At 42.8% G+C, this 21,686-nt stretch overlaps 4 protein-coding genes across 4 annotated transcripts; 1 reads left to right on the forward strand and 3 right to left on the reverse strand.

The window, feature by feature from the left end:
• Window positions 1-173: 173 nt before the first annotated feature.
• LOC101305148 (sodium/hydrogen exchanger 4-like) lies at window positions 174-3,932 on the forward strand. Its single transcript, XM_004294005.1, has 14 exons — window positions 174-332; window positions 789-907; window positions 999-1,096; window positions 1,221-1,280; window positions 1,401-1,447; window positions 1,536-1,730; window positions 1,879-1,925; window positions 2,010-2,076; window positions 2,278-2,378; window positions 2,503-2,604; window positions 2,904-3,048; window positions 3,135-3,197; window positions 3,331-3,414; window positions 3,517-3,932. The coding sequence occupies exons 1-14, from the start codon at window positions 174-176 to the stop codon at window positions 3,796-3,798; spliced, it is 1,569 nt and encodes a 522-aa protein (XP_004294053.1). The 3' UTR covers window positions 3,799-3,932.
• Window positions 3,933-8,620: 4,688 nt separating this feature from the next.
• LOC101305442 (putative lipid-transfer protein DIR1-like) lies at window positions 8,621-9,319 on the reverse strand. The gene is made up of 2 exons (XM_004294006.1): window positions 8,978-9,319; window positions 8,621-8,854 (listed from the first exon to the last, which is right to left on the reverse strand). The coding sequence occupies exons 1-2, from the start codon at window positions 9,276-9,278 to the stop codon at window positions 8,847-8,849; spliced, it is 309 nt and encodes a 102-aa protein (XP_004294054.1). The 5' UTR covers window positions 9,279-9,319; the 3' UTR covers window positions 8,621-8,846.
• A 415-nt stretch (window positions 9,320-9,734) lies between these two features.
• Window positions 9,735-12,922, reverse strand: LOC101305732 (upstream activation factor subunit UAF30-like). The gene is made up of 6 exons (XM_004294007.1): window positions 12,575-12,922; window positions 11,827-11,938; window positions 11,546-11,728; window positions 11,280-11,456; window positions 10,572-10,700; window positions 9,735-10,064 (listed from the first exon to the last, which is right to left on the reverse strand). The coding sequence occupies exons 1-5, from the start codon at window positions 12,901-12,903 to the stop codon at window positions 10,575-10,577; spliced, it is 927 nt and encodes a 308-aa protein (XP_004294055.1). The 5' UTR covers window positions 12,904-12,922; the 3' UTR covers window positions 9,735-10,064; window positions 10,572-10,574.
• Window positions 12,923-18,388: 5,466 nt separating this feature from the next.
• Window positions 18,389-20,790, reverse strand: LOC101312238. Its single transcript, XM_004295601.1, has 3 exons — window positions 19,939-20,790; window positions 18,981-19,631; window positions 18,389-18,661 (listed from the first exon to the last, which is right to left on the reverse strand). The coding sequence occupies exons 1-3, from the start codon at window positions 20,788-20,790 to the stop codon at window positions 18,389-18,391; spliced, it is 1,776 nt and encodes a 591-aa protein (XP_004295649.1).
• Window positions 20,791-21,686: the final 896 nt, after the last annotated feature.

Below are 21,686 nucleotides of genomic sequence, written 5' to 3' on the forward strand. Positions count from 1 at the left end.
CACAACAACAACAACAACTACTCTCTCTCTCTCTCTCTCTCTCTCTCTCTCTCTCTCTATCTCTCTCAACTCCCATCACTGTTTCTGCAACCAGTCGATATAAGGTTAGACCTATACGACGTAGCCCTGTGGAATGCTGGAGCTGGTTGCTAGCTGGATAAGGGAAAACGATAATGGCAGATATATATGACTTCGCAAAGAACTTGGCTCATGACCATGCTCAGGTTATACCAATCTCACTTTTCGTGGCGGTTCTCTGTGTTTGCTTAGTCGTCGGACACTTGTTCGAGGAAAACCGATGGGTGAATGAATCCATTACCGCCATTTTCATCGTAAACCTTCTTCACCTCTGTCTCTAATTCCATTTTTAGATTCTGCCTTGTGAAGTTTTATTTTTCAATGAGTTCATATAGCATTATGGAGATGTTGGCTAGTATTTCGAAGGTGGTGACTCTACAGTGTCTTAGAGTGAGCTCCAGCATGCAACATTTTCAATTGGAATCCTCCATTAGCTTAGTCTGCGCAATAAGCAATTGAGATTTACTTGATAAAGTACCATGGTCGTGAAATCTTTATATGATGTTGAATAACCCTCTGCCATACTCGATCGTATTAGATAATTATCCGGATTGAACAAGTCTTTAGCATCAACCCTCTGGAAATTTCTTTATAAGCTTCTTTCTGCCATTTTGAGATGAATCTATACAACGCATTGAATTTGCATTTGCATAGTTGGCAAGTTCTGTTAAATAGTGTAATGATGTTGATCGAATCCATTTTGCAATCAGGGATTCTTAACTGGAACCATAATCTTGCTTGTGAGCAAGGGGAAAAGTTCTCACGTTCTGACATTTGATGAAGAGTTGTTCTTTATATATCTCCTGCCGCCTATTATATTTAATGCCGGGTACTTTATGCTTCCTTATGGCTTATGTTCCCATATTTTCTTGTTAGCTTCGTAAAAGATCTTCATTTACCGGGTTTGCTGACAATACCAGGTTTCAGGTCAAGAAGAAACAGTTCTTTCAGAATTTCTTAACTATCATGTTGTTTGGGGTGATTGGTGTTTTCATTTCAACGTTAATCATTACGGCTGGTAATATGCAGATATTTTAAGTATTTCATTTTCTGTTCCTCAAGTTCTTTCCTGCTTCTAATGATTGTCATGGTTTGTGTAAATTTCTGTTCTGAATTATTTATGCATGATACTTTTTGCCTAGGTGCCTGGTTCCTATTCCCTAAGTTGGGCTTCGTTGGCCTGAATGCACGAGACTACCTCGGTGAGAACTCAGAACCTTGTTGATGAATACATGACCTGAACTGCTACTGATATGCTACATATAATGATATAATCTTTTCTTATATATTTTTTTTAATCATGAATCTCTCTTTTTGAACAGCTGTGGGAACAATATTTTCATCAACTGATACAGTCTGTACACTGCAGGTTTGTCTTGTTTTAGATGTTCTCTTTCATTTAATTTGGGCCAGGCGCTCCCATATTTGGATGTGCTGAGATATTAATCCAAATGTAGGTTCTTCATCAAGACGAAACTCCTTTACTGTACAGCTTAGTCTTTGGGGAAGGAGTGGTGAATGATGCAACATCAGTTGTCCTATTCAATGCAGTTCAGAAAATTGATGTTAATAAACTCAATAGTGGGGTTGGACTGCGTGTCATTGGAGACTTCCTTTACCTGTTTTCAACAAGCACTGCTCTTGGAGTTGCAGTAAGTATAATATGAAGTGTGCAACAGCTACTAAGTAACCAATGACCTGATCTTGCTAAGCGTTACATACACAGAATATTGTGCAAGGTTACTTGATTTCAAAAGTCCAGCATTTGATGATTTTATCCTTTTCTTGTCCAATTTTCAGTTCGGACTTGTGACAGCATATTCCCTTAAGACCTTAAGCTTTGGAAGGTTAGCTGTTAATAAATTGTTCAGATAAGAAGTAAAAGCAATAGATGTTTTGTGAATCCAAGTTTTTTCTTAATTCAAATACAGGCATTCAAGCATTCGGGAGATTTCTGTAGTCGTTCTAATGGCCTATCTGTCTTACATGGTGGCTGAGGTAATGAACTATCTGCATATCTATCTTCGTGGTTCTAATGGCCTATCTGTACTACAAAGATTATACGAGTTGTGTTGTATATGTTATTCTACTCGAGTACTTCCAACAGTCATCACTTAATTTGTGAAGAAATGTACATAGTTTCTTGGTTATCATTCATGATGTAGCTGAAAACATTCCCTAATTTCACTTGACATGCAGCTGTTAGACCTGAGTGGAATTCTCACTGTTTTCTTTTGTGGGATTCTCATGTCACACTATGCTTGGCATAATATCACTGAAAGTTCAAGAATCACAACCAGGCATGTATGGACAGATTTTGTTGGAAATTTGAATAATTAATAGTTCTTGTATATTTATTTTGTTTCTTACCAAATATCATTTCAATGAATACTAAATCTTACTGGTCTTACGGTTCTTTTTTAGGCATGTATTTGCAATGATGTCATTTATTGCAGAAACATTCATATTTCTTTATGTTGGAATGGATGCTCTTGACATTGAGAAGTGGAGATTGACTAAGCTGAGGTACTCATTTTCCTAATTAAATCCCATTATAGCTAGAATAGTTATTTAAGTCACTAATATCAACCTGCCTGTCCCAGCCACTTTGTTTTTCACTATTGAATTTCTGATATTATCAGTGTTCTGTACAAGAACTAGTACCAAACTACTAATGTTGAAAACACAGCATGTTAGTGACGTTCTAGGATATAAAGTATCCTAGAACACAGCATGTTGAAAATCAGCTGGATTGAATTGATGTTGTCAAGTATAAACAATTATTGGTTTTACAAGTTAATGCACAAATTTTTTATTTCTTCCAGTTTTGGGGCTTCTATGGGAGTCTATAGTACGACACTCTTACTGATATTGCTTGGACGTGCTGCATTTGTGTTCCCTCTCTCTGCATTCTCCAATTACATGAATAGACGAGCCTCGAGAAGATGTTCACTCGCACTCAAACACCAGGTCAGTATTCTCCACTTAGCCAATAACCTTTTGATATTATTTAAATGATTCATGATCATTTCCTTTTGACTTGATGTTTAATGCAGGTAATCATATGGTGGGCTGGGCTAATAAGAGGAGCAGTCTCCATTGCTTTGGCTTTCAAACAGGCATGTGTATTCTTTCTATTACAGTTACACTTGAATATTCTTTGTATTACAGTTATACTTGAATGTTATCACTTCAACATAGATAGTACGTTGTACTCATTATATTACTCTACATTTCTCTCAACTCGTGAAGTTCACATACTCTGGTGTCACGTTGGATCCAATAAACGCAATGATGATCACAAACACCATAATAGTTGTTCTCTTCAGCACACTGGTATGCAAGTTGTTTTTCTATTGTAATTTTCAATACCATTCATGTTGAGCATCGAGTTCTCTACCTATCCAGGTGAGTATCATGTCATCAATTTCATTTCAGGTATTTGGCTTTTTGACAAAGCCTCTTATAAATTATCTTCTTCCCCATGGTGGAACTAACCCCATCAGTCGCAAAGAGTCGAAGGACATTGGGGAGGACATGAATCTGCCCCTGCTCTCATTTGATGAATCTGCTGCTACTAACCTAAGTCGCGCAAAGGATAACTTGTCTATGTTGATCGAGAGACCTGTGTACACTATACATTCATACTGGAGGAGGTTTGACGACGCCTACATGAGACCCCTATTTGGTGGGCCGGTTAGTGACCAGTCTACATGTTAAATGAGCAGTTTCATCAATAAGTGTAGATTATATTGAATATATTTATTTTCTTTGTATGTGTAGGTTGAATATTATGTATAGGTGTAGAAAATATTTTCCTATTAGCACTGCAATTGTATCTTTATATAAACCTCCTATATGGAGAAGAATAATACATTGAAACATACCAAACCATATTGAATTCTTATTTTCTACTTGGCATCAGAGCTTACCAGGTTCGATCCTTTCAATTTACACCTAAAACACTACAAATCGTTGCGTACAAAAATCTCACAAATCACACACAAATTCCCAATTCCTAAATCCTAAAACCAAACCTGAATCCCGAATCACACTACAAACAAATCGTTACAAACAAAATCATAATTCCCGAATCCTTGTATCTCAAAAACCAAACCTCCAAAATGGCACACCAAATCAACTACCATACCACCACACCATGCCGGTCTCCATGCAAACCAAATTCATATGCAAACTCAAAATGTCCGCTATGTGGAGTATTAGGTCATAGCAAACAATGTTGCTTTGAAACAATTGGGTACTCGGATTGGTGGGATTTCACCCTGAAACCCCGAAAGAATCAAGCAAAAACTGTCATAACCACTACAGAGGAAGACCAACCATCCAATGCCTCCAATGTCACACAGTCAGGTATGAGTGGTAAGGTATCTATGAATAGGTCTTGGATTATTGATACAGGAGCATCAGATCACATGTGTAATGATCCTAGCCTCTTAAAAAAATTAAAACCCTCCTCTCAAAATATTGTTTCTACCGTTGATGGTACTCCAACTCCGATTACCGGAGAAGGCTCTATTGTCCTATCAAACACATTAACCCTTGATTATGTATTAGTCGTCCCTTCATTGTCATACAATCTTCTCTCAGTTGGCCAAATCATTCAAGAATTATCATGTATTGTCACCTTTTATCCGTCTTTCTGTGTATTTCAGGACATTCTGACACGGCGGATTTTGGGTTATGGAGTGAGAAAAGGGAAATTGTACTACCTAGATTTGATAGAGCTGAGAGAAACATATGCAGTCTTTGGGTCAAGCTAATCAGGTCAATAGAGCTGAGAGTGCTAAGAAAGATGTGTGGCTTTGGCACCGCAGGTTGGGTCATCTAAACTTCGGTTATCTTAAGAAGCTACAACCGCAATTATTTTCGGGTGTCGACTATTCAGATTTTCATTGCGACATATGTGAACTGGCCAAGAGCCACCGTATTTCATATTCACCAAGCCTAAATAAAAGTCTCCTTCCATTTATGAAGATTCACTCTGACGTGTGGGGTCCTGCAGAAATTCCTTCTCTCTCTGGTGCCCGGTATTTTGTGACGTTTATTGATGATTGTACCCGTACGACTTGGGTGTCTCTATTGAAGAACAAGAGTGATGTTTATTATAGATTTAAAGAATTTCACAAGATGGTGTCCACACAGTATCAACAGGATGTTCGAGTTTTCCAGTCTGACAATGGCGGCGAATATATTAATGGTCCTATGCAAGAGTTTATGAAGTTACATGGAATTCGACATCAGACTTCAAATACTTATACTCCTCAACAAAATGGATTAGCAGAGAGGAAAAATCGGCAGTTGCTTGAAGTTGTCCGTGCCTCTTTGTTTGGCATGAATGTACCTGTAGAATATTGGGGAGAAACTGTGACATTTGCTGCCTACCTCATTAATCGTACCCCTTCTCGAGTTATTGAATGTGAAAACCCTCTACAACAGCTTCAAAATCTTCTCTCGTTTCCTTCGTTGCCTAACTTGGAGCCTCGTGTATTTGGATGTACAGTGTATGTTCATATTCCAAAACAACAACGGAGTAAGCTTGATCCCCGTGCAAGGAAGTGTATCTTTGTGGGTTATGCAGATTTTCAGAAGGGATATAGATGTTATGATCCTCTTACAGACACTATGCATGTATCCCTTGATGTTTCTTTTCGTGAATCAGAGCCTTACTACTCAGGGGGAGTATTAGAGTCTTCCCTTCAGGAGGAGAGAGCATATGAAGGGAATTCCCGAAATTTATTTGAATTAGAAGAATTAGAGTCGAGATTTGGAGTAGGAGGAAACAAAAATCATGAAAACGATGTTGTACAGCAGCATACCAACATTGACAAAAACAGTGGGCCTCACATCTAAGTGGCTGATGGTGTGCCACGTGTCGAACAACAGCGGATCTCCTCTGATGCAATAGAATGTGAGCCGAGTGAGCCGAGCCATAAGCCAAACGGAGCAGAAGCTGAGCCACAATTTCAGCTTGGGTCACGTGTCTGCGTTGATCCAGTTTTGGGGAGTGAAGCTGTGCCACATGTTGTGCACAGAGAGGTTGGCATGACTGACGAAGAAGAGATTGTCAGACTGGAAGAGGCAGGCACGCAGATAGGGTCACGTGTCGCACATGGATCGGCTTATGCAAATCGACAAGAACCATAATTTTCAACTGATTCGACCACTTGCTCTTTGGATATTTTTCCCTTTTCTACACCATCAACCGAAGAATCCGCTGCAAATGTCCCTTCTCAGGTATCTTTAAATTCAAACCAATTATCTGGGATAGATAATATTGTAACTAGGAAGTCACAGAGGGTTACCAAGAGTATTCCAAAGAAATAATATGAACCAGACATCAAAGCCAAAGCTAAATATCCTATAGCTAATTACATGTCTAACCATAGGTTGGCTGGGTCACATGCTCTTGTCATTAATCAATTATCCAGTGTTTCTATTCCTAGTACTGTACAGGATGCATTGGCGGATCCTAAGTGGACTCAAGCGATGAATGAAGAACTAGAAGCCTTGCAAAAGAACTCGACTTGGGATGTTATTCATAAACCTATTGGAAAGAAGACTGTTGGATATCGTTGGGTATTTACGGTTAAACTTAAAGCCAATGGGAGCATTGACAGGTATAAAGCCAGATTAGTTGCCAAAGGGTACACCCAGCGTTATGGGATTGATTATGAAGAAACGTTTGCGCCTGTAGCAAAGATCAACACTGTTCGAATCTTGATCTCACTTGCGGCAACTAAAGATTGGCCTCTACGACAGTTTGATGTGAATAATGCTTTCCTCAATGGAAACTTGGATGAAGAGGTGTATATGGACATGCCCCCAGGAGTCAAATGTAGACCTTACGATGTTGGAAAGGTTTGTAAGTTGAAGAAGTCTTTGTATGGTTTGAAGCAGTCTCCTAGAGCTTGGTTTGGAAGATTCTCCAAATCAATGAAGACATTTGGTTATCGACAAAGCAACTCAGATCACACTTTGTTCATCAAACGTAGTCAGGGGAAGATCACCGCTCTGATTGTGTATGTTGATGATATGATTGTTACAGGAGACGACCCAAAAGAGATGGAGGCTCTACAGAAGTACCTTTCAAAAGAGTTTGAGATGAAGGACCTTGGAAAGTTGAAGTGTTTTCTCGGAATTGAAGTTGCAAGGTCAAAGACAGGGATTTCTTTATCCCAACGAAAGTATGTGCTTGACTTGTTAGCTGAGACCGGAATGCTTGACTGCAAGCCTGGTGAGACACCAATTGAGATGAATCATAACCTTGCCATCTATCCGAATCAAGTTCCAACTGATAAAAGAAGGTACCAACGTCTAGTAGGGAGACTTATTTATCTTTCTCATACTAGACCTGATATTGCTTATATTGTGAGTGTGGTTAGTCAATTTATGCATTGTCCCAGCGAAGAGCATATGGATGTAGTGTATCGTATTCTAAAGTATCTTAAGACGGCACCTAGAAAAGGCTTGTTATTTGAAAAGAAGGGTGAATCGGAAGTTATAGGGTACACAGATGCTGATTGGGCTGGTGATAAGACTGACAGACGATCTACATTTGGGTATTTTACATGTGTTGGAGGAAACCTTGTAACTTGGCGTAGTAAGAAACAAAAAGTCGTTGCAAGATCAAGTGCTGAAGCAGAGTTTCGAGGTATGGCACATGGAGTTTGTGAGATGCTATGGATTCGTAATGTATTGAAAGAATTGGGTTTCAAACTCAAGAAACCCATGGACTTGCATTGTGACAGCACGTCTGCTATTGAAATTGCTCATAATCTTGTTCAGCATGATCGGACAAAACATGTGGAGGTAGATCGGCATTTCATTAAGGAAAACTTGGACAGGAAAATCATTCATTTCCCTTTCGTGTATACGGAAGATCAATTAACAGATGTTCTCACAAAGGGAGTGTCAAGGAAAGTGTTTGACAACTCGGTTGGCAAGTTGGGCATGATCGATATCTATGCACCAACTTGAGGGGGAGTGTAGAATATATTGAATATATTTACTTTCCTTGTATGTGTAGGTTGAATACTATGTATAGGTGTAGGAAATATTTTCCTATTAGCACTGCAATTGTATCTCTATATAAACCTACTATATGGAGAAGAATAATACATTGAAACATACCAAACTATATTGAATTCTTATTTTCTACTATATGTAGATCAGGGGATGAGTTCAAGGTATTCCAAGAGAACGGTACTTAGTGATAGAAGTGGCAGATAAACTTTTTCCCTCAAGATGCAGAGTTTTGCTTAATTTCTAGCACCGTGCAATTATAATTCTCATGTTTTGACACATTTTATGCTGGAGTGCTGGGTGTATCTGATGCCAACTGCTTATGTTTTGTGTAAACAAACTGGGGATTACATCTGCCAGAGACTCTGATACAGTTGAATGTTACTCGCAAACATGGGACCGCTGTTCATAGAGTTTGGAAATTGGAACTAAAACCTACTACATTGGTTTTTTTTTTCTCTTTTTTGATAACTACTTCCACTTTCGGGTTTCATGATTTCCAAATAAAACTATCTAGTGAAACGCAGGCAGATGGATGACAAAACGACCCCTTTTTTTCATTTGACAACAATTTAGCCAATTACATTCAGCAAATACAGAAATACAAACGCGTTTTTCATGCAGTGATCCCAGTGAATACTGTAAAGATTATGCCTACACAGAAACACAGAAATAAGGAAACAGTAAGATGACATAATTGTTGAAGTCCCTGCAACCACAGTGCTTCAAGCAACTGCAACAAAACAAGAAAAGGAGAGTCAGAATCTAAAACTGCAAGACAAAAGGATATGTAATATTGAGATCAGTAATCTCCAACAGCATTGCGACAGAAAATCTGGAATCTTAGTTATCTTACCGCATTCCGGTGGTGTTTTCATCCCACATTTCTTGGGCAACGCCATTGCTAGTGCAGGGTCGATTCCAAAGGAAGGTAGCACAGTCTTGTAGTTACACAGGCAGGGCAGGTTGGCTCGGTGCACAACTCCACAACATTTCTTTGATGGTGGTGTTGGCGACTTGCCGCTCACTGCCCGGCGGCAATAGTTGAGCTGCGCAGAGTCAATGTTGCAGATCGAGGCAGCATGGGCTCCCTCCAGTAGTGCAATCAACAGAAGTACCATCACCCATTGCCACAGAGCTACACTAAACCTTGCCATTCTTTCTTACTACTATTGCTTGATTAAGCTGATTAAGAACGACATTCCTCTCCAATCTGGAAGTTTATTTATAGCTGACAGATCCTGAATTATAATTATTCTCTGGCAAAGCTATGTTTGCCATGTGAACCTAGTCGGTAGGAGCTCAGTCACGGGGCACAAGAAGCATAACAAAGAACAAAACAAGATTTGATCAATTTTGGTCCTTTTGGGTCTCACACGCATACTCGTTAGTTTTCTATTGCAAATTCTTCTTTTACTTAGTCACGGGAGAATAAATCTATACAAAGAGCCATAACAATGATCACAGAAGTTAGAAAAATCAACTAAGCTGTACATGTACATACTCGATACATGTAATCACATGAAACTTACAAAGACGTTCCAAGAATTTATGAATAAATATTTCATCCACGGATTCCAGAACCAAAACTTGAACGGAAGCAGCAGGGTGATAGTTAAATAAACACTTCCATTACTGAGAATGAGTCATCTTACAATAGCTTTTATTTTCTACTGCTCCTATTTTACACAGCCGTGTTAGAAACTCCATAAACTTAGCAGCTCACTACCCTAACACTCTAACAGGCCAACTCAATACAGATCATGGGGCCATTTAGAAAATAAGAACCACCATGAAATCATAGTACAATTTCACATTCCATTACTCTACAAACAACAGCTAAGAACATGATGTACATACAAGCTCACAGAGGGTACATGATCAAGAACTGTATCAGTTTCTCCCAATCTTCACACATGAGTTACCACATTGTAGACCTACAACTGCAAAGCAATGACCAACATTCTGTCAACTGTTATGGACTAACAAGGAAAGTAATGAATTGGGTAAAAAAAAAACAGAAGGTCAAAACTTCACACAAATGGAACAATGGATCAGATAATCACGACAACTAATTGACTACATCTGGTATGCAATCAAGACATGTATAAAAGAATAATCACAAAATGACAAAAATAAGAGTAGAGTGTCAACCAAAGCTTACAGCCTCTCAAAGCAGTGAAACTACAACATGTCATATAAGAATATAAAAGTTGTGCATGCAGGAAGAACATATTATGTGCGGAAAGTTGGAAATTCGCTTCCCCGAACACAATATAAAATCTGAACCACTATTTAGGTATGCTCTTATAAAAATGTGGGGCAGATATAAAATGCCTACATTATCTGGTAAAGGAACATGACCAAGAAACCTACAATATACTTAACATCCAAGAACTTGCTTGAGGAAACAAAAAGAAAACAAACAAATGAAAACCAAGTTTACAAACCTATCATGATCTCCTGAATATGTGATGACGTGCCAACACTTCGGGTATTCCCAACGCAGAGATGCTTTCACAACTGAAGAGATCTTGAAGCTTTGCATCACATAAAATCGCCATTGGATTCAGAGGATCCTACAGATGTATATAAATATGGGAGAAAAAAAAAGGTAAATACCCAAGATTGCAACAAAAAGGAAAGTAAACGCCCAAAATTACAGGATAAGAATAGGCTAACAACCAAAAAATTAATTATGGACAACATTTATGACGTGAACTGTAGGGGCAAATTTCATCTCTCTGAATGGTCAAATTAAGTTCAGTGATGCAGCCAGAGACAATGTAGTAAGGTCGTGTTACCAACCTTAACTTTAGGTACATCAAACATATAAAATTGGTATAGACATCTAGAAACCTAGCCGAAACATGAGCTATATAAAATGAAGATTGCAAATTTTTTTTTGTTGGATACTAACCTCACATAAGATTTACCAAGTGACACTTCAGAACCACTGATGCTGACTAAATAAACACTTAACAACGATTGAGCTATACAGCCAACCTTGATTATACGTATATCAAGCGTATAAAATCAGTAAACATACATATAGAAACTGCTGAAATATGACCAGTGTAAGCTATTACAAACAAAAAATAATAATGATTGTAATTTTTTTTTTTAAATGAAGGGCAAGAGTAGGGGACTGAACCTACCTCTAGACGGTTGACCTTTATGTATTCCCATATTCGTTGCAAAACCTCAGACTGAAGCATCTCCCTCCCACCAACACCAAAAAAATTAGCAAGTGCTTCAGATATTACCACAGAAGGACCTGACTGTGAACTCTTTGTTCCAGAGTCCGTGGCAACCTTCGGCTTCTTGGGAACTGGCTGTTCTGACAGCACCAAGACACCAAGTCCGTAGACATGCATCCAATTTCACAAGCATAACATATAACACAGAGAAAGAACTGTCACACCAAATACATACTTGAAGGTTCAAGTGCAATGATATGTTTGGCCAGCAACTTGTTCATCTTAAACATGTCAGTACAGTCTGTCTCGAAAACCAACCGCAGCTCATCATTGCAAATAATTTTCCTCTTGTTACCTGGATCTTGGAGATTGTGTTTTCTTATGTAAGCCCACAGTTGCTTCACAATCTGAACTCAAAATATAAAAGATAATACATAAATAAATCAAAACTCCTGGAAGATAATATACAGACTCTGATACATAGCAATAAGGGATGAGCTCGAACCTCAGTCCTTGGAAGAGTTGGATGGCCAACAATGACCTGGAGTTCAGGCGAAACACCACAAAGCTTGTTTAGACCCCCCGGGCCTCCTTTTCTCTTAGGTTTAGGCTTAGAGCTGCAACATAATGACGAAATACTCAAACATAAAATTACTAACAAACACCAAAATACTAGCACACCAACATTGGTAAAAGCAATTTTCTCCGGTGTTAACCGAAAACTTTCACATAAATTTCATCAATCTCCACAAGTTTCAAGCTTTGGTTGTTCTAACTGAATATGCATCGTAAAAGAGCTAGAGAAAGGAATATACTTGACTTGGGTCACATAGAAGACAAACATTGTGCTTCCATAATCAAGACCAATCAACAACTTGCAACTAAATATCAGAGAAAAGTGGAGCTGACTTCACAGAAGTATGAGACTAAGCTCTATTTTTAGTATTTTATGATCTTTATCCCACCACAAGATAAATGCCTAAAACTAATTAATATTGATGAAAATATAAAACAAAACACACAAATATGATGGAAAATATAAACTAAAACATTTGACCACTACAAGACTTGTAAAGCAGCCCTGATCATATTTCCCGCCCAAATAACAATACTTGATCCAAACCAAACAATGTGGAGCCAAAATTTGTGAAGGAAATGAAAATGTTCTAATTTAATTAGTGGGTCTCCAATTTCTAATAATCAAGTTTGTGAGAAGTAAATAAGGACAAAATTTAGTAGAGAGAGAGACATACCCATCCTTGGGCGGGTCGGATGCGGGTACGGGAGTAGTGATGGGCTCGGGCTTGGGGGAAGCGAAGGTCTGGAAGGCGGAGGAGGGAGCCGGGTGGCAATTGGGGTTTTGTTGGAGGGCAAAATGGTCTTTTGGAGATTGCTGAGGCGGGGGATGGGATCGGAGGAGGAAGTGGATCTGGGAGCGGATGAAGTCGGCCTTGTGGGAGAGGTCGTGGCAGGCGAGCTTGGACTGGAGCTGCTGGACGACGTCGTTTAGGGTGGTGAACGAGGTCGGGCCGTCGTGCACCAGGGCTTCTAAAGCTTGCGATATTTCTTGCTCTGTCGCCATTCCTCTTATAGAACTCTGAATCTCTGTCTGCTGGAACTGGAAGAGTGCAGTTGAGATAGCCTCTCTCTCTCTCTCTCTCTGTGTCTTTGTGAAGTGAAATGACGGAACGGTCCCGGGAGTTGAGCTTCTGGTTGTGTTGGGGAGGCGTTGTTATTATGGTCTTTTTGGGATAGGGTGTCTGTTTATCCAAATTTTAGACAGTAGCGTGTTAAGGTTTTGACCTTTTGTCATTGTGATGTCTTTATCTAAAACACCACGCTTCTTAGCACCAGAGCGACTTCCCCTTTGGTTTTGTTTCTCAAGCTCGGGCACCTAACCTGTCTATGATAGTATCCAAGATATTCATGTCCTAGTTTCACCGTCTCCTGGAGTAGCTCTGCTCTACCTTGTTGAGATCATCCTCGGAGAGCTTTAAGTTGCTAAGATCATCCTCGAAATGTTTTACCTCTCCATGAAGTTCTTTGTCATCTTAGTGAGATCCTTCTTGAAGAGTTTCATTTCTCTCGAGATCTTCCTTAAACGGTTTCAATATTTCTCCTCAAGATTTATTTTTAATATGAATATCTCGTTTAGTAATTTAATGTATAAGTCACCACGCGTAACTCAAAACATAGAGTCGGAGTTTAAGATTGGTCGGGTAAATCGATTATTTGATTAGTAGATAAGGTTCTTGCTCACATAAGTACTATCACTCATTCTGTTTCTGCAGGATCCCGTAGACCTCGTAGAAACTTTGGTGTGATCTCTACCCTTGATTGTCGTTGACCAGTTACCTGTAAGAGGAGATTGACCGGGACTTTCCGGTCTTTCTCTCTCCGATGATTTAGTCAGTTTCGTGGTAGGTATAGTATTTAATGCTAGAAGATTTCTTATCGTTTTGGTTGACTTCAGCATTGTATTTATAGCCCCGCGTTGACTTATATTTTGCCTGCTATTCGATGTGGGACAAATATACTATTGAAGTCTGTTTATTTGGCCTTCTGTGGAGTGTCTCCCTCCCGGCCCAGACTGTTGTAGCTTCCAGGATGAGGCCTGCTCGATCTACCTCATGCTGGGCTTCATAGCATCGTGGGCCAAGAGAGGTATTTATCGACTACCGATTACAAGTCCCTCCAAGTTCCCGTTCAAGACATGTCTTGAGTGGGGACTTGAAGAAATGGCCCATGATTTGTCAGATTTTCAACGGGTACTCGGTTCTAGTCTCCCCAAGTTCATACTCAAGACATGTTTGAACGGGTTGTTGCAATAGACGAAGGTAGCGAGTCTTTCCATATCATGTGTTTTTGCTCTAGCGCGGGGTATTATTCCCGCGTGGGTTATTAGGCCCACTATTCTCCGTATAAAGGAAATGATATGAACTACTCAACTCCCACTCTACAGGAGTTGTACAAGGGACTTACGGTTCTCATGGCTCTAGTTGTTACCCATGCTTCCTGGTGGTACGTTTCCAGGTTGTATGCACGCCTTAGTTCGTGTGCATGCCTCCCATTGGTTCTTGCTCGGGTACAAGGATCTCGTGGAACAGTTATACGTTCCTTCCCGTTAGTTATTATCCGGGACTTACAATTTTTGTGTATTATTCTCAGGCTTCTCTCGGATTTATTTCTTGGGCGCTTGCCTGGCGATCGTACTATCCGGCATCCAGGTGGCATTACTTTCAACGTAATGTTCCTGCTGGTTTTTTTTTTTTGGTGGGTTTGCCTGGCCCCCCTCTCGGTGGTTATTCCCCGGGAGCTTTGGGATGTGAGCACCGACCCGTGTTGGTTTGTACAAGGCTTCTATCAAGGGCTACCGGTCCTGGAGAGTTTAATACGGGGTCCCGAGCTTTGACATTGGGTTGGTGGTGGTCTGTCAGAGCATTAATTACATGTTCGCCAGGTGGCGCAGGGGGGGGGGGAGGAACGAAGGGACGTGCAATTAATGCACGTCGTTTCATCCTTCTCTTATTCGAGAAGCTACCGCTTAGTGGGACACGTGACGTGATCTTACGGTGGAGCTCGATGGCCCCGATCTCCTTGTTCGCAGTTAATGTTTTTTTAATGCGAAACGGGGAGAGAACCGAGGCGTCTTTCCCCCCATTTTGTATATATGCCTCAGTCCCCCCCCCCAAACTCTTTCTTCTGCTTCTCTGTTTCATTCCTCTTCTGGTTCTCTTTTCTACTCTCTCTTCCTCTTTCGCTTTCTTCTCTGTTTTTTGTTTTCTACTCTTTGTTTCGTGTTCTCCTCTGTATTTTGGCTTCTTTTCTGTTTGTGTTCTTCATTTTGAAGCACGTGTCCTTTCTAAAAGTTTACAGAGAAGGGGTGGGGTTTTGCTTGCATTGTCGCTGGTTTTGCAATTGCGAGGTGCTTTCTGCTTCTTACTCCGGCGTGTTTCCGGCCTTTACTTTTTGGTGAGTATCTTTTTGCCTTTCCTGTATTTTGGTGCAAACTTTTCAGTTTGGGTGGGTTGGTATCTTTGGTTCGAACTTGTTTTTTTGTGTTTCTGGGTTTCCTGGTTGTGAGTTAGGGTCGCGTTGAGTTATGCATCCTCTTGTTGGTGGCGGCGTGGCTTGGTAATCTGATAGGTCTTAGGGTTCTCTTTTTTTTTTTAGGGTTAAATGCAGCCTAGGGCACCTGACACGAGCGTATCTGGTTCATCTTAGCGGCCTCGCGCTGATAACGATGAAAGGATATCTGCAACGACCTACCCGCAACGTTCCCGCTCAGGCTGCTTCTCCCTCCGAGTCTTCTTGCTCGAGTCCCAACCACACATATGTTCCCGCTCAAGATATCGGTGCAGGGGTAGTCTTTGAGGCTATCCCTATCACCCGGACCTTACATCGTTTGGAGGATGGTAGGGTCTGCGACGAGCCGGCGTGTAGTCTCACGCTCGAGGAGATCAAACAATTCAGAGAGGAGTGGGATATTCCCTCCGACCTCCCGCTGCGCAGATTACTTCCCGAAGAACTAGCCTGCGCTCCTCAAGATAATTTCATCGATGTGCACGACAACATGTTCAAGAACGGGTTCTCAGTGCCGCTTCCTCAATATGTGCAGTACATACTAAGCATGCTGCAATTGGCTCCCGGGCAGATACCTCCAAATCAGTGGCGCCAGCTCCTAGGACTCGGATGTTTGTACTTCCTATCCAACATGGGGTGGTCCACGATTAACGAATTCTGCGCCTTGTATCGATTGTCGTATTCAAAGAAGGCCGGGAGCTCCAGGTGCATAAACTTTACCGCGCGGGACTACGAGGCTATCATCACAGATCTCCCGTCCTCTATAAAAAAAGAGTGGCGCGCTAAGGTAGTCCTGGTGGGTGGCTTGTGGCAGCGAACGAAAGACGAGACGGCACACCGTTCCCAACTCTTTTCAGGCCATAGGGGATCAGGGCTACTCGTTAACACCGGTCGAGCGGGAGCGTATCGCTCGGATTTATGCTGCGTGACCCAACGAGGAGGATCGCAGCTCGTACCACTTGACCCGGTGGGCTATGTTGGTAAATTGCGAGATGGGTAGACTACCCGGTGGGTTCAATATCTTACTCGCGTTGCTTTTGCTTTGCTTTTACCTTTTGTCTTAAATTCCTTCTGATTTGGAACAACGTACTTGCATATTTTCTTACCTGCATATTTTCTTGCAGGCAAAATTCCTAGGCGTTTTCCTCGTCCTAACCACCCGCTTGACATGGAGAAAGATCAAGATCTCCTAGATAAGTTACTGAGTGTGGGGGATATTGCACCTCACGCACGGAGGTGGACTTGGACACACAATCAGTGCGCGTCCTGAAATCTCAAAAGGTGCTGGAGGTCCTGGATGAAGCATACGGAACCGTGAACCCTCCGCCGCCTTCTCCTCCCGGAAGCGTCCAACTCACAGTGAATCTTGGCGAGAAGAAAAAGCGCCATCACCATTCAAAGAAGAAGGGCCAGACTAATCTAGATTCCCAGGTGACCTACAACGGGAAGGATGTCTCCGGGGACCTCGCCCCAAACCCAAAAAGGCCTAGAGTGGCGTCAGGAGGTTCAACCCCCTCGTTGTCCATGCTTGCCCCTCCCGTGCCCACCATCTCGAAGACCCCAATCAGGCAGGTCCTCGATGAGTATTGCTGTGCGGATGAGAAGTTTGTGCGCGCAACGATTCGGGACCTAAAGGGTATTGACCTCGACCGGGTGAGGTTTAAGAAAGACTCTCCCGCTGAGTCCCGACAGATTGCTCGAGAGCATCTGATGAAGGTTAGTGCTCGGGACATCTTTTCCTTTGTTGCTCTCGCTGTGTCTTTTGTTTAACTTGTATTTTTTTTTGCAGGCTCTCTTCGCGGTGTACTCTATCGATGCCAGCGAGGATACCTTTGAACTCAAGGAGCAGGTCATGGCCAAGTTAAACTGTCATGTGAGCTATCTTCAGACCGAGAAGGGGTCTCTGGAGAAGGAGAAGAATGCGCTAGCCGAGAAGCTGGCGATGCTTCAGCTGCATGTTTAGGAAGTGGAGAACGAGGCTAACCAGGTCCCGGAGCTTGAGGCCGAGGTCGAGACTCTGCGCCTGTCGCTTGAGAAGCTTCTCTTGCTGGAGGGTAAGTTGCGAGAGAAAGAGTCCGAGATCGTGGAGCTTGAGCGACTTGTCCCTGTGCGCTGCGACCAGGCTGTGACCGAGTACAAGGAATCCCAATAGCTCAAGGAGCTTCTGTAGGCCGCACGAGATGAGGCAATCACAGAGAAGTTCACAGAATGGAGCGAGCACGGATACCTGGACAAACCCCGGATGATTACTGATCTGCTCGCCGCAAAGGCTAAAGCTCGGGATACCCAGCCTTTCCTCACGGAAGGTCCTGTTGAGACCAATCCTGAGACTATAGGAGATGACGTGATTGTCTCGGAGAGTGAGGATGAAGAGGAGCTTGGCGACCCGGCCGAGAAGGACCAAGCTTAGGATTTGTTTTAATTTGCATCATGCCGGATTGTAATTTTTTGGATTTCATTTTTGAACAATGGCCTCGAGCCTACTCCCGATGATGTAAATGTTTGCTCGGTGGTCCGGTTGATATATTTACTATTTTATTTACTGGTTCCTGTTGGCCCCTTTTTTTTTTACTGCCTTTGGGTGGATCTTGTTTTTTTTTTCTTGGTGTTTTGCCTTTATTTATTTGCCTCTTAAACTTGGTGGATCATGTTGGTAACTCTAGTTTTACTCCGATTGTTATGAAATTAATTCTTCATTTCTGTATTAGTTGTTGTCAAAACAAATGAAGGCATCCTCTCGGGTTGACGAGCTAACCCGGTAGGCATGATTTACAAATCCCAAAACCGAACTTCGACTAAACAGGGTAAAACCTAAGGTGCTCGGTGTTCCACAGGTGCCCGATGACTATGCCGTCACGGTCCCTCAGGTAGAACGTTGTTGGGCCAACTTCCTCCACTATCTCGTAAGGTCCCTCCCATGTTGGATCAAGGGCCATTGGTTGGGTCATCACCCGCTTCATCACCTAGTCTCCCAGGCCCAAGGATCAGGGTCTGACCTTGCTGTCGTAGTGCCGGGAAACTCGCTGCTTGTACACTTGGTTGTGTAGATCGACCCTCTCCCTTTTCTCCTCGATGAGATCCATGTTCAGCTGGAGCCCCTCTGCATTGGTCTCCTCATTATAGCCTTCAACTCTTCCCGATGGCACTGTCAGCTCAATTGGGATGACAGCCTCTGTGCCAAAGGCTAGGCTAAAAGGCATTTCTCCTGTTGACTCCGTCGGGGTGGTCCGGATAGCCCATAATGCTTCTCGGAGCTTCTGTGCTCATAACCCTTTGGCATCGTCCAACTTCTTCTTCAGCAGTTTCTTGATGATCTTGTTGACTACCTCAACTTGCCTGTTGGTCTTTGGGTGAGCTACCGATGCGAACACCATCCGAGTTCCCATGTCCTTGGTGAACTCTATGAGCTTTGGGTTATTGAATTGTGTACCGTTGTCTGTTATGATTGTTTATGAGACTCCGAATCTACAGTAGACATTCTTCATGAAGAAGTTCTTTATACTCTCGGTGGTTATCCGACTTAGCGGCTCTGCTTCAACCCACTTAGTGTAGTAATCTATAGCCACGATGGCATACTTGTACTGTCCGGGAGCCGTGGGAAGCTTCCCGATTAGCCAGCCCCCATTGCGCAAACGGCCATGGAGACATCATGATCGAGAGAGCGATGAATGAGGAATAGACCTTGTTAGCGTGCTGGTGACATTTGTGGCATCTCACTGATATTTGATCGGCCATCTTCCCTATATTGGGCCAGAAGTATGCCGTTCTTTGGGCCTTGAAGATCAGAGATCTTGATCCAGAATAATTGCCGCAAACTCCATGGATGTCCCGGAGAATTGTCTCACCTTCCTCTATTGATACGCACTTGAGGTTGGGGAAATAATAGCCCCTGCGGTACAACTTATCATCTATCAGTGTGTATCTTGCACACCTCAACTGCAACTTCCTCGCCTGTCGCCTATTCTCCGGGCGGACCCCTTCCTTAATGAACTCGATGATGGGGTCTATCCATGTCGGTTCTTTGGGACCGACGGTGATGGCAAATATCTCCAAGATCGTCTTGCTAATGCTTGGCCGATCTAGGATCTCAACCTTGACCTTCTTGCACCCTTTCTGACGGGTACCGGTGGCTAGTCTAGCCCAAGCATCAACATTACTATTTTCCTTCCTAGGGATTTGAGTGACCGTTGCTGATTCGAATCTGCTCAAAAGAGCCTTGGCCAGTGCCTAGTAGGAACTTAGATGTGGTTTTTTGGCTTCAAAGGTCCCACTGACTTGGTTCACCACCAGCTGCGAGTCACTGAACACCTAAACACACTTTACTCTGATCTCTTGCGCTAGCTGTAGTCCACCCGATCAATGCTTCGTACTCAGCTGCATTGTTGGATGTGGAGAATTTGAATTCTAGGGCGCACTTGTACTTGAACCCATCCGGGCTGACCAATATTATTCCCGCTCCATTCTTCTCCTTTGTTACAGAGCCATCTACATACAGCTTCCAATTCGGACCGACCTCCTAGGGGGCCACCGTTACTTGACGCTCTATCTCAGGATGCGCCTCGTCGTTCTTCATGGGGGTTAGCTCCGAGATGAAATCTGCAGCCGTTTGCCCTTTCATAGCTACTCTCGGCACGTAGTGTATATCAAACTCACCTAACTTGATCGCCCATTTAGCAAGTCTCCCGCTTGCTTCCGGTTTCTCCAAAACCTGCCGGAGAGGGCAGTTTGTGAACAAAGTGATGGAATGCGCTTGGAAGTAATGTTGTAGCTTCTGAGCGGTCACAATGAGTGCCAGAGCCAACTTTTCGAGGTCCGGGTACCTACTCTCTGCCAAGGTGAAGCCTTTGCCTACATAATACACCGGGAGCTCGATGACATCATCTTTCTTGATCAGGGCCAAGCTCACCGTTGTATCAAACGCTGCCAAGTAGAGATACAGCATTTCTCCAGGAATCGGCTTTGACAACATAAGCACCGATGCCAAATACTCTTTGATTTTCCTAAAAGCCTCCTCTTGCTCGAGCCCCCAATTGATTAGCTTGCAATGCTGACTCTTCAGCAGCTTAAAGAACAGTGCACACTTGTCCGTGAGTCTAGAGACAAACCTAGCGAGGGTCGTTATCTTGCCCGTCAGGGACTGCACATCACTCTTGACCTTTGGGACCTCCATATTCAGTATGACCTGGACCTTCTCCGGGTTTGCTTCGATCCCCTGCCTACTTATCACGTGGCCTACGAACTTCCCTTTAACAGCTCCAAACAAGCACTTGTCCGGGTTCAGCCTCATGCTGTATGCGAGGATAATGTCAAAGACTGCTTGCAAGTTGCTTACATGTTTGATCGCGGTGAGACTCTTTACCACCATGTCATCCACGTACACTTCCATGGTTACTCCCAGCTGCCTAGCAAACATTTTGTTCATCAGGCGCTGATAGGTTGCTCCCGTGTTCTTCAGACCGAAAAGGCATCCTCTTGTAATAGTACACTCCCTTGTCGGTGGTGAACGCGGATGTGTTCTTCGTCTGCTGTGTCCATCATTATCTGATTGTAGCCAGCGTATGCGTTCATGAAGCTTAGCATTTTGAACCTGGAGGTGGAGTCAACAAGTTGATCTATTCGTGGCAACGGGAAATTGTCTTTAGGGCAAGCTCTGTTAAGACTTGTGTAGTCCACGCACATCCTCCACTGCCCTACTGCTTTCTTAGGGACCATGACCACGTTGGCCAACCACTGCGGGTACCTGGCTTCCTTGATGAATTGGATGTCCAACAGCCTCTGCACCTCTCCCTTGATGATGTTGTATTTAGCTAAATCAAATGATCTGCGCTTTTGCCTCACAAGTGGCACGCCTTTTCGGATTCCCAACCGGTGCGTCACTATATCTCTCGAGATGCCGAGGACATCTGCATATGACCAGGCAAATGCCTTGCTATTGACCTTTAGGAAGCATATGAGCTCTTCCCTCACTCCGGGGGGTAACCCTGTCCCTATTCTTGCTGTCCTTACTGGAAACTCGTCTAAGATGCAAATCAACTCTGTTTCCTCGACGGATCCCGGCCTTTCATCCCCGGTACCCTCTGTTGCTGCATTAACCCTTGGATCCTCATAGGCATCCGTCGCGAGGGTCTTTGGGCTTTCGAAAACTAATACTTCTGCCCTCCTCCTTCCATTATCCTGGTCGATGGCATAGCATCCTCTTGCTGCCAGTTGGTCCCCCCATATCGTCACTATATTCGCTGGGGATGGCAGCTTCATCATCAACATGTGCCCGACAATGAAGGC

The sequence above is a fragment of the Fragaria vesca genome, linkage group LG3 (assembly GCF_000184155.1).
Source record: "Fragaria vesca subsp. vesca linkage group LG3, FraVesHawaii_1.0, whole genome shotgun sequence".
NCBI lineage: Eukaryota > Viridiplantae > Streptophyta > Magnoliopsida > Rosales > Rosaceae > Fragaria > Fragaria vesca.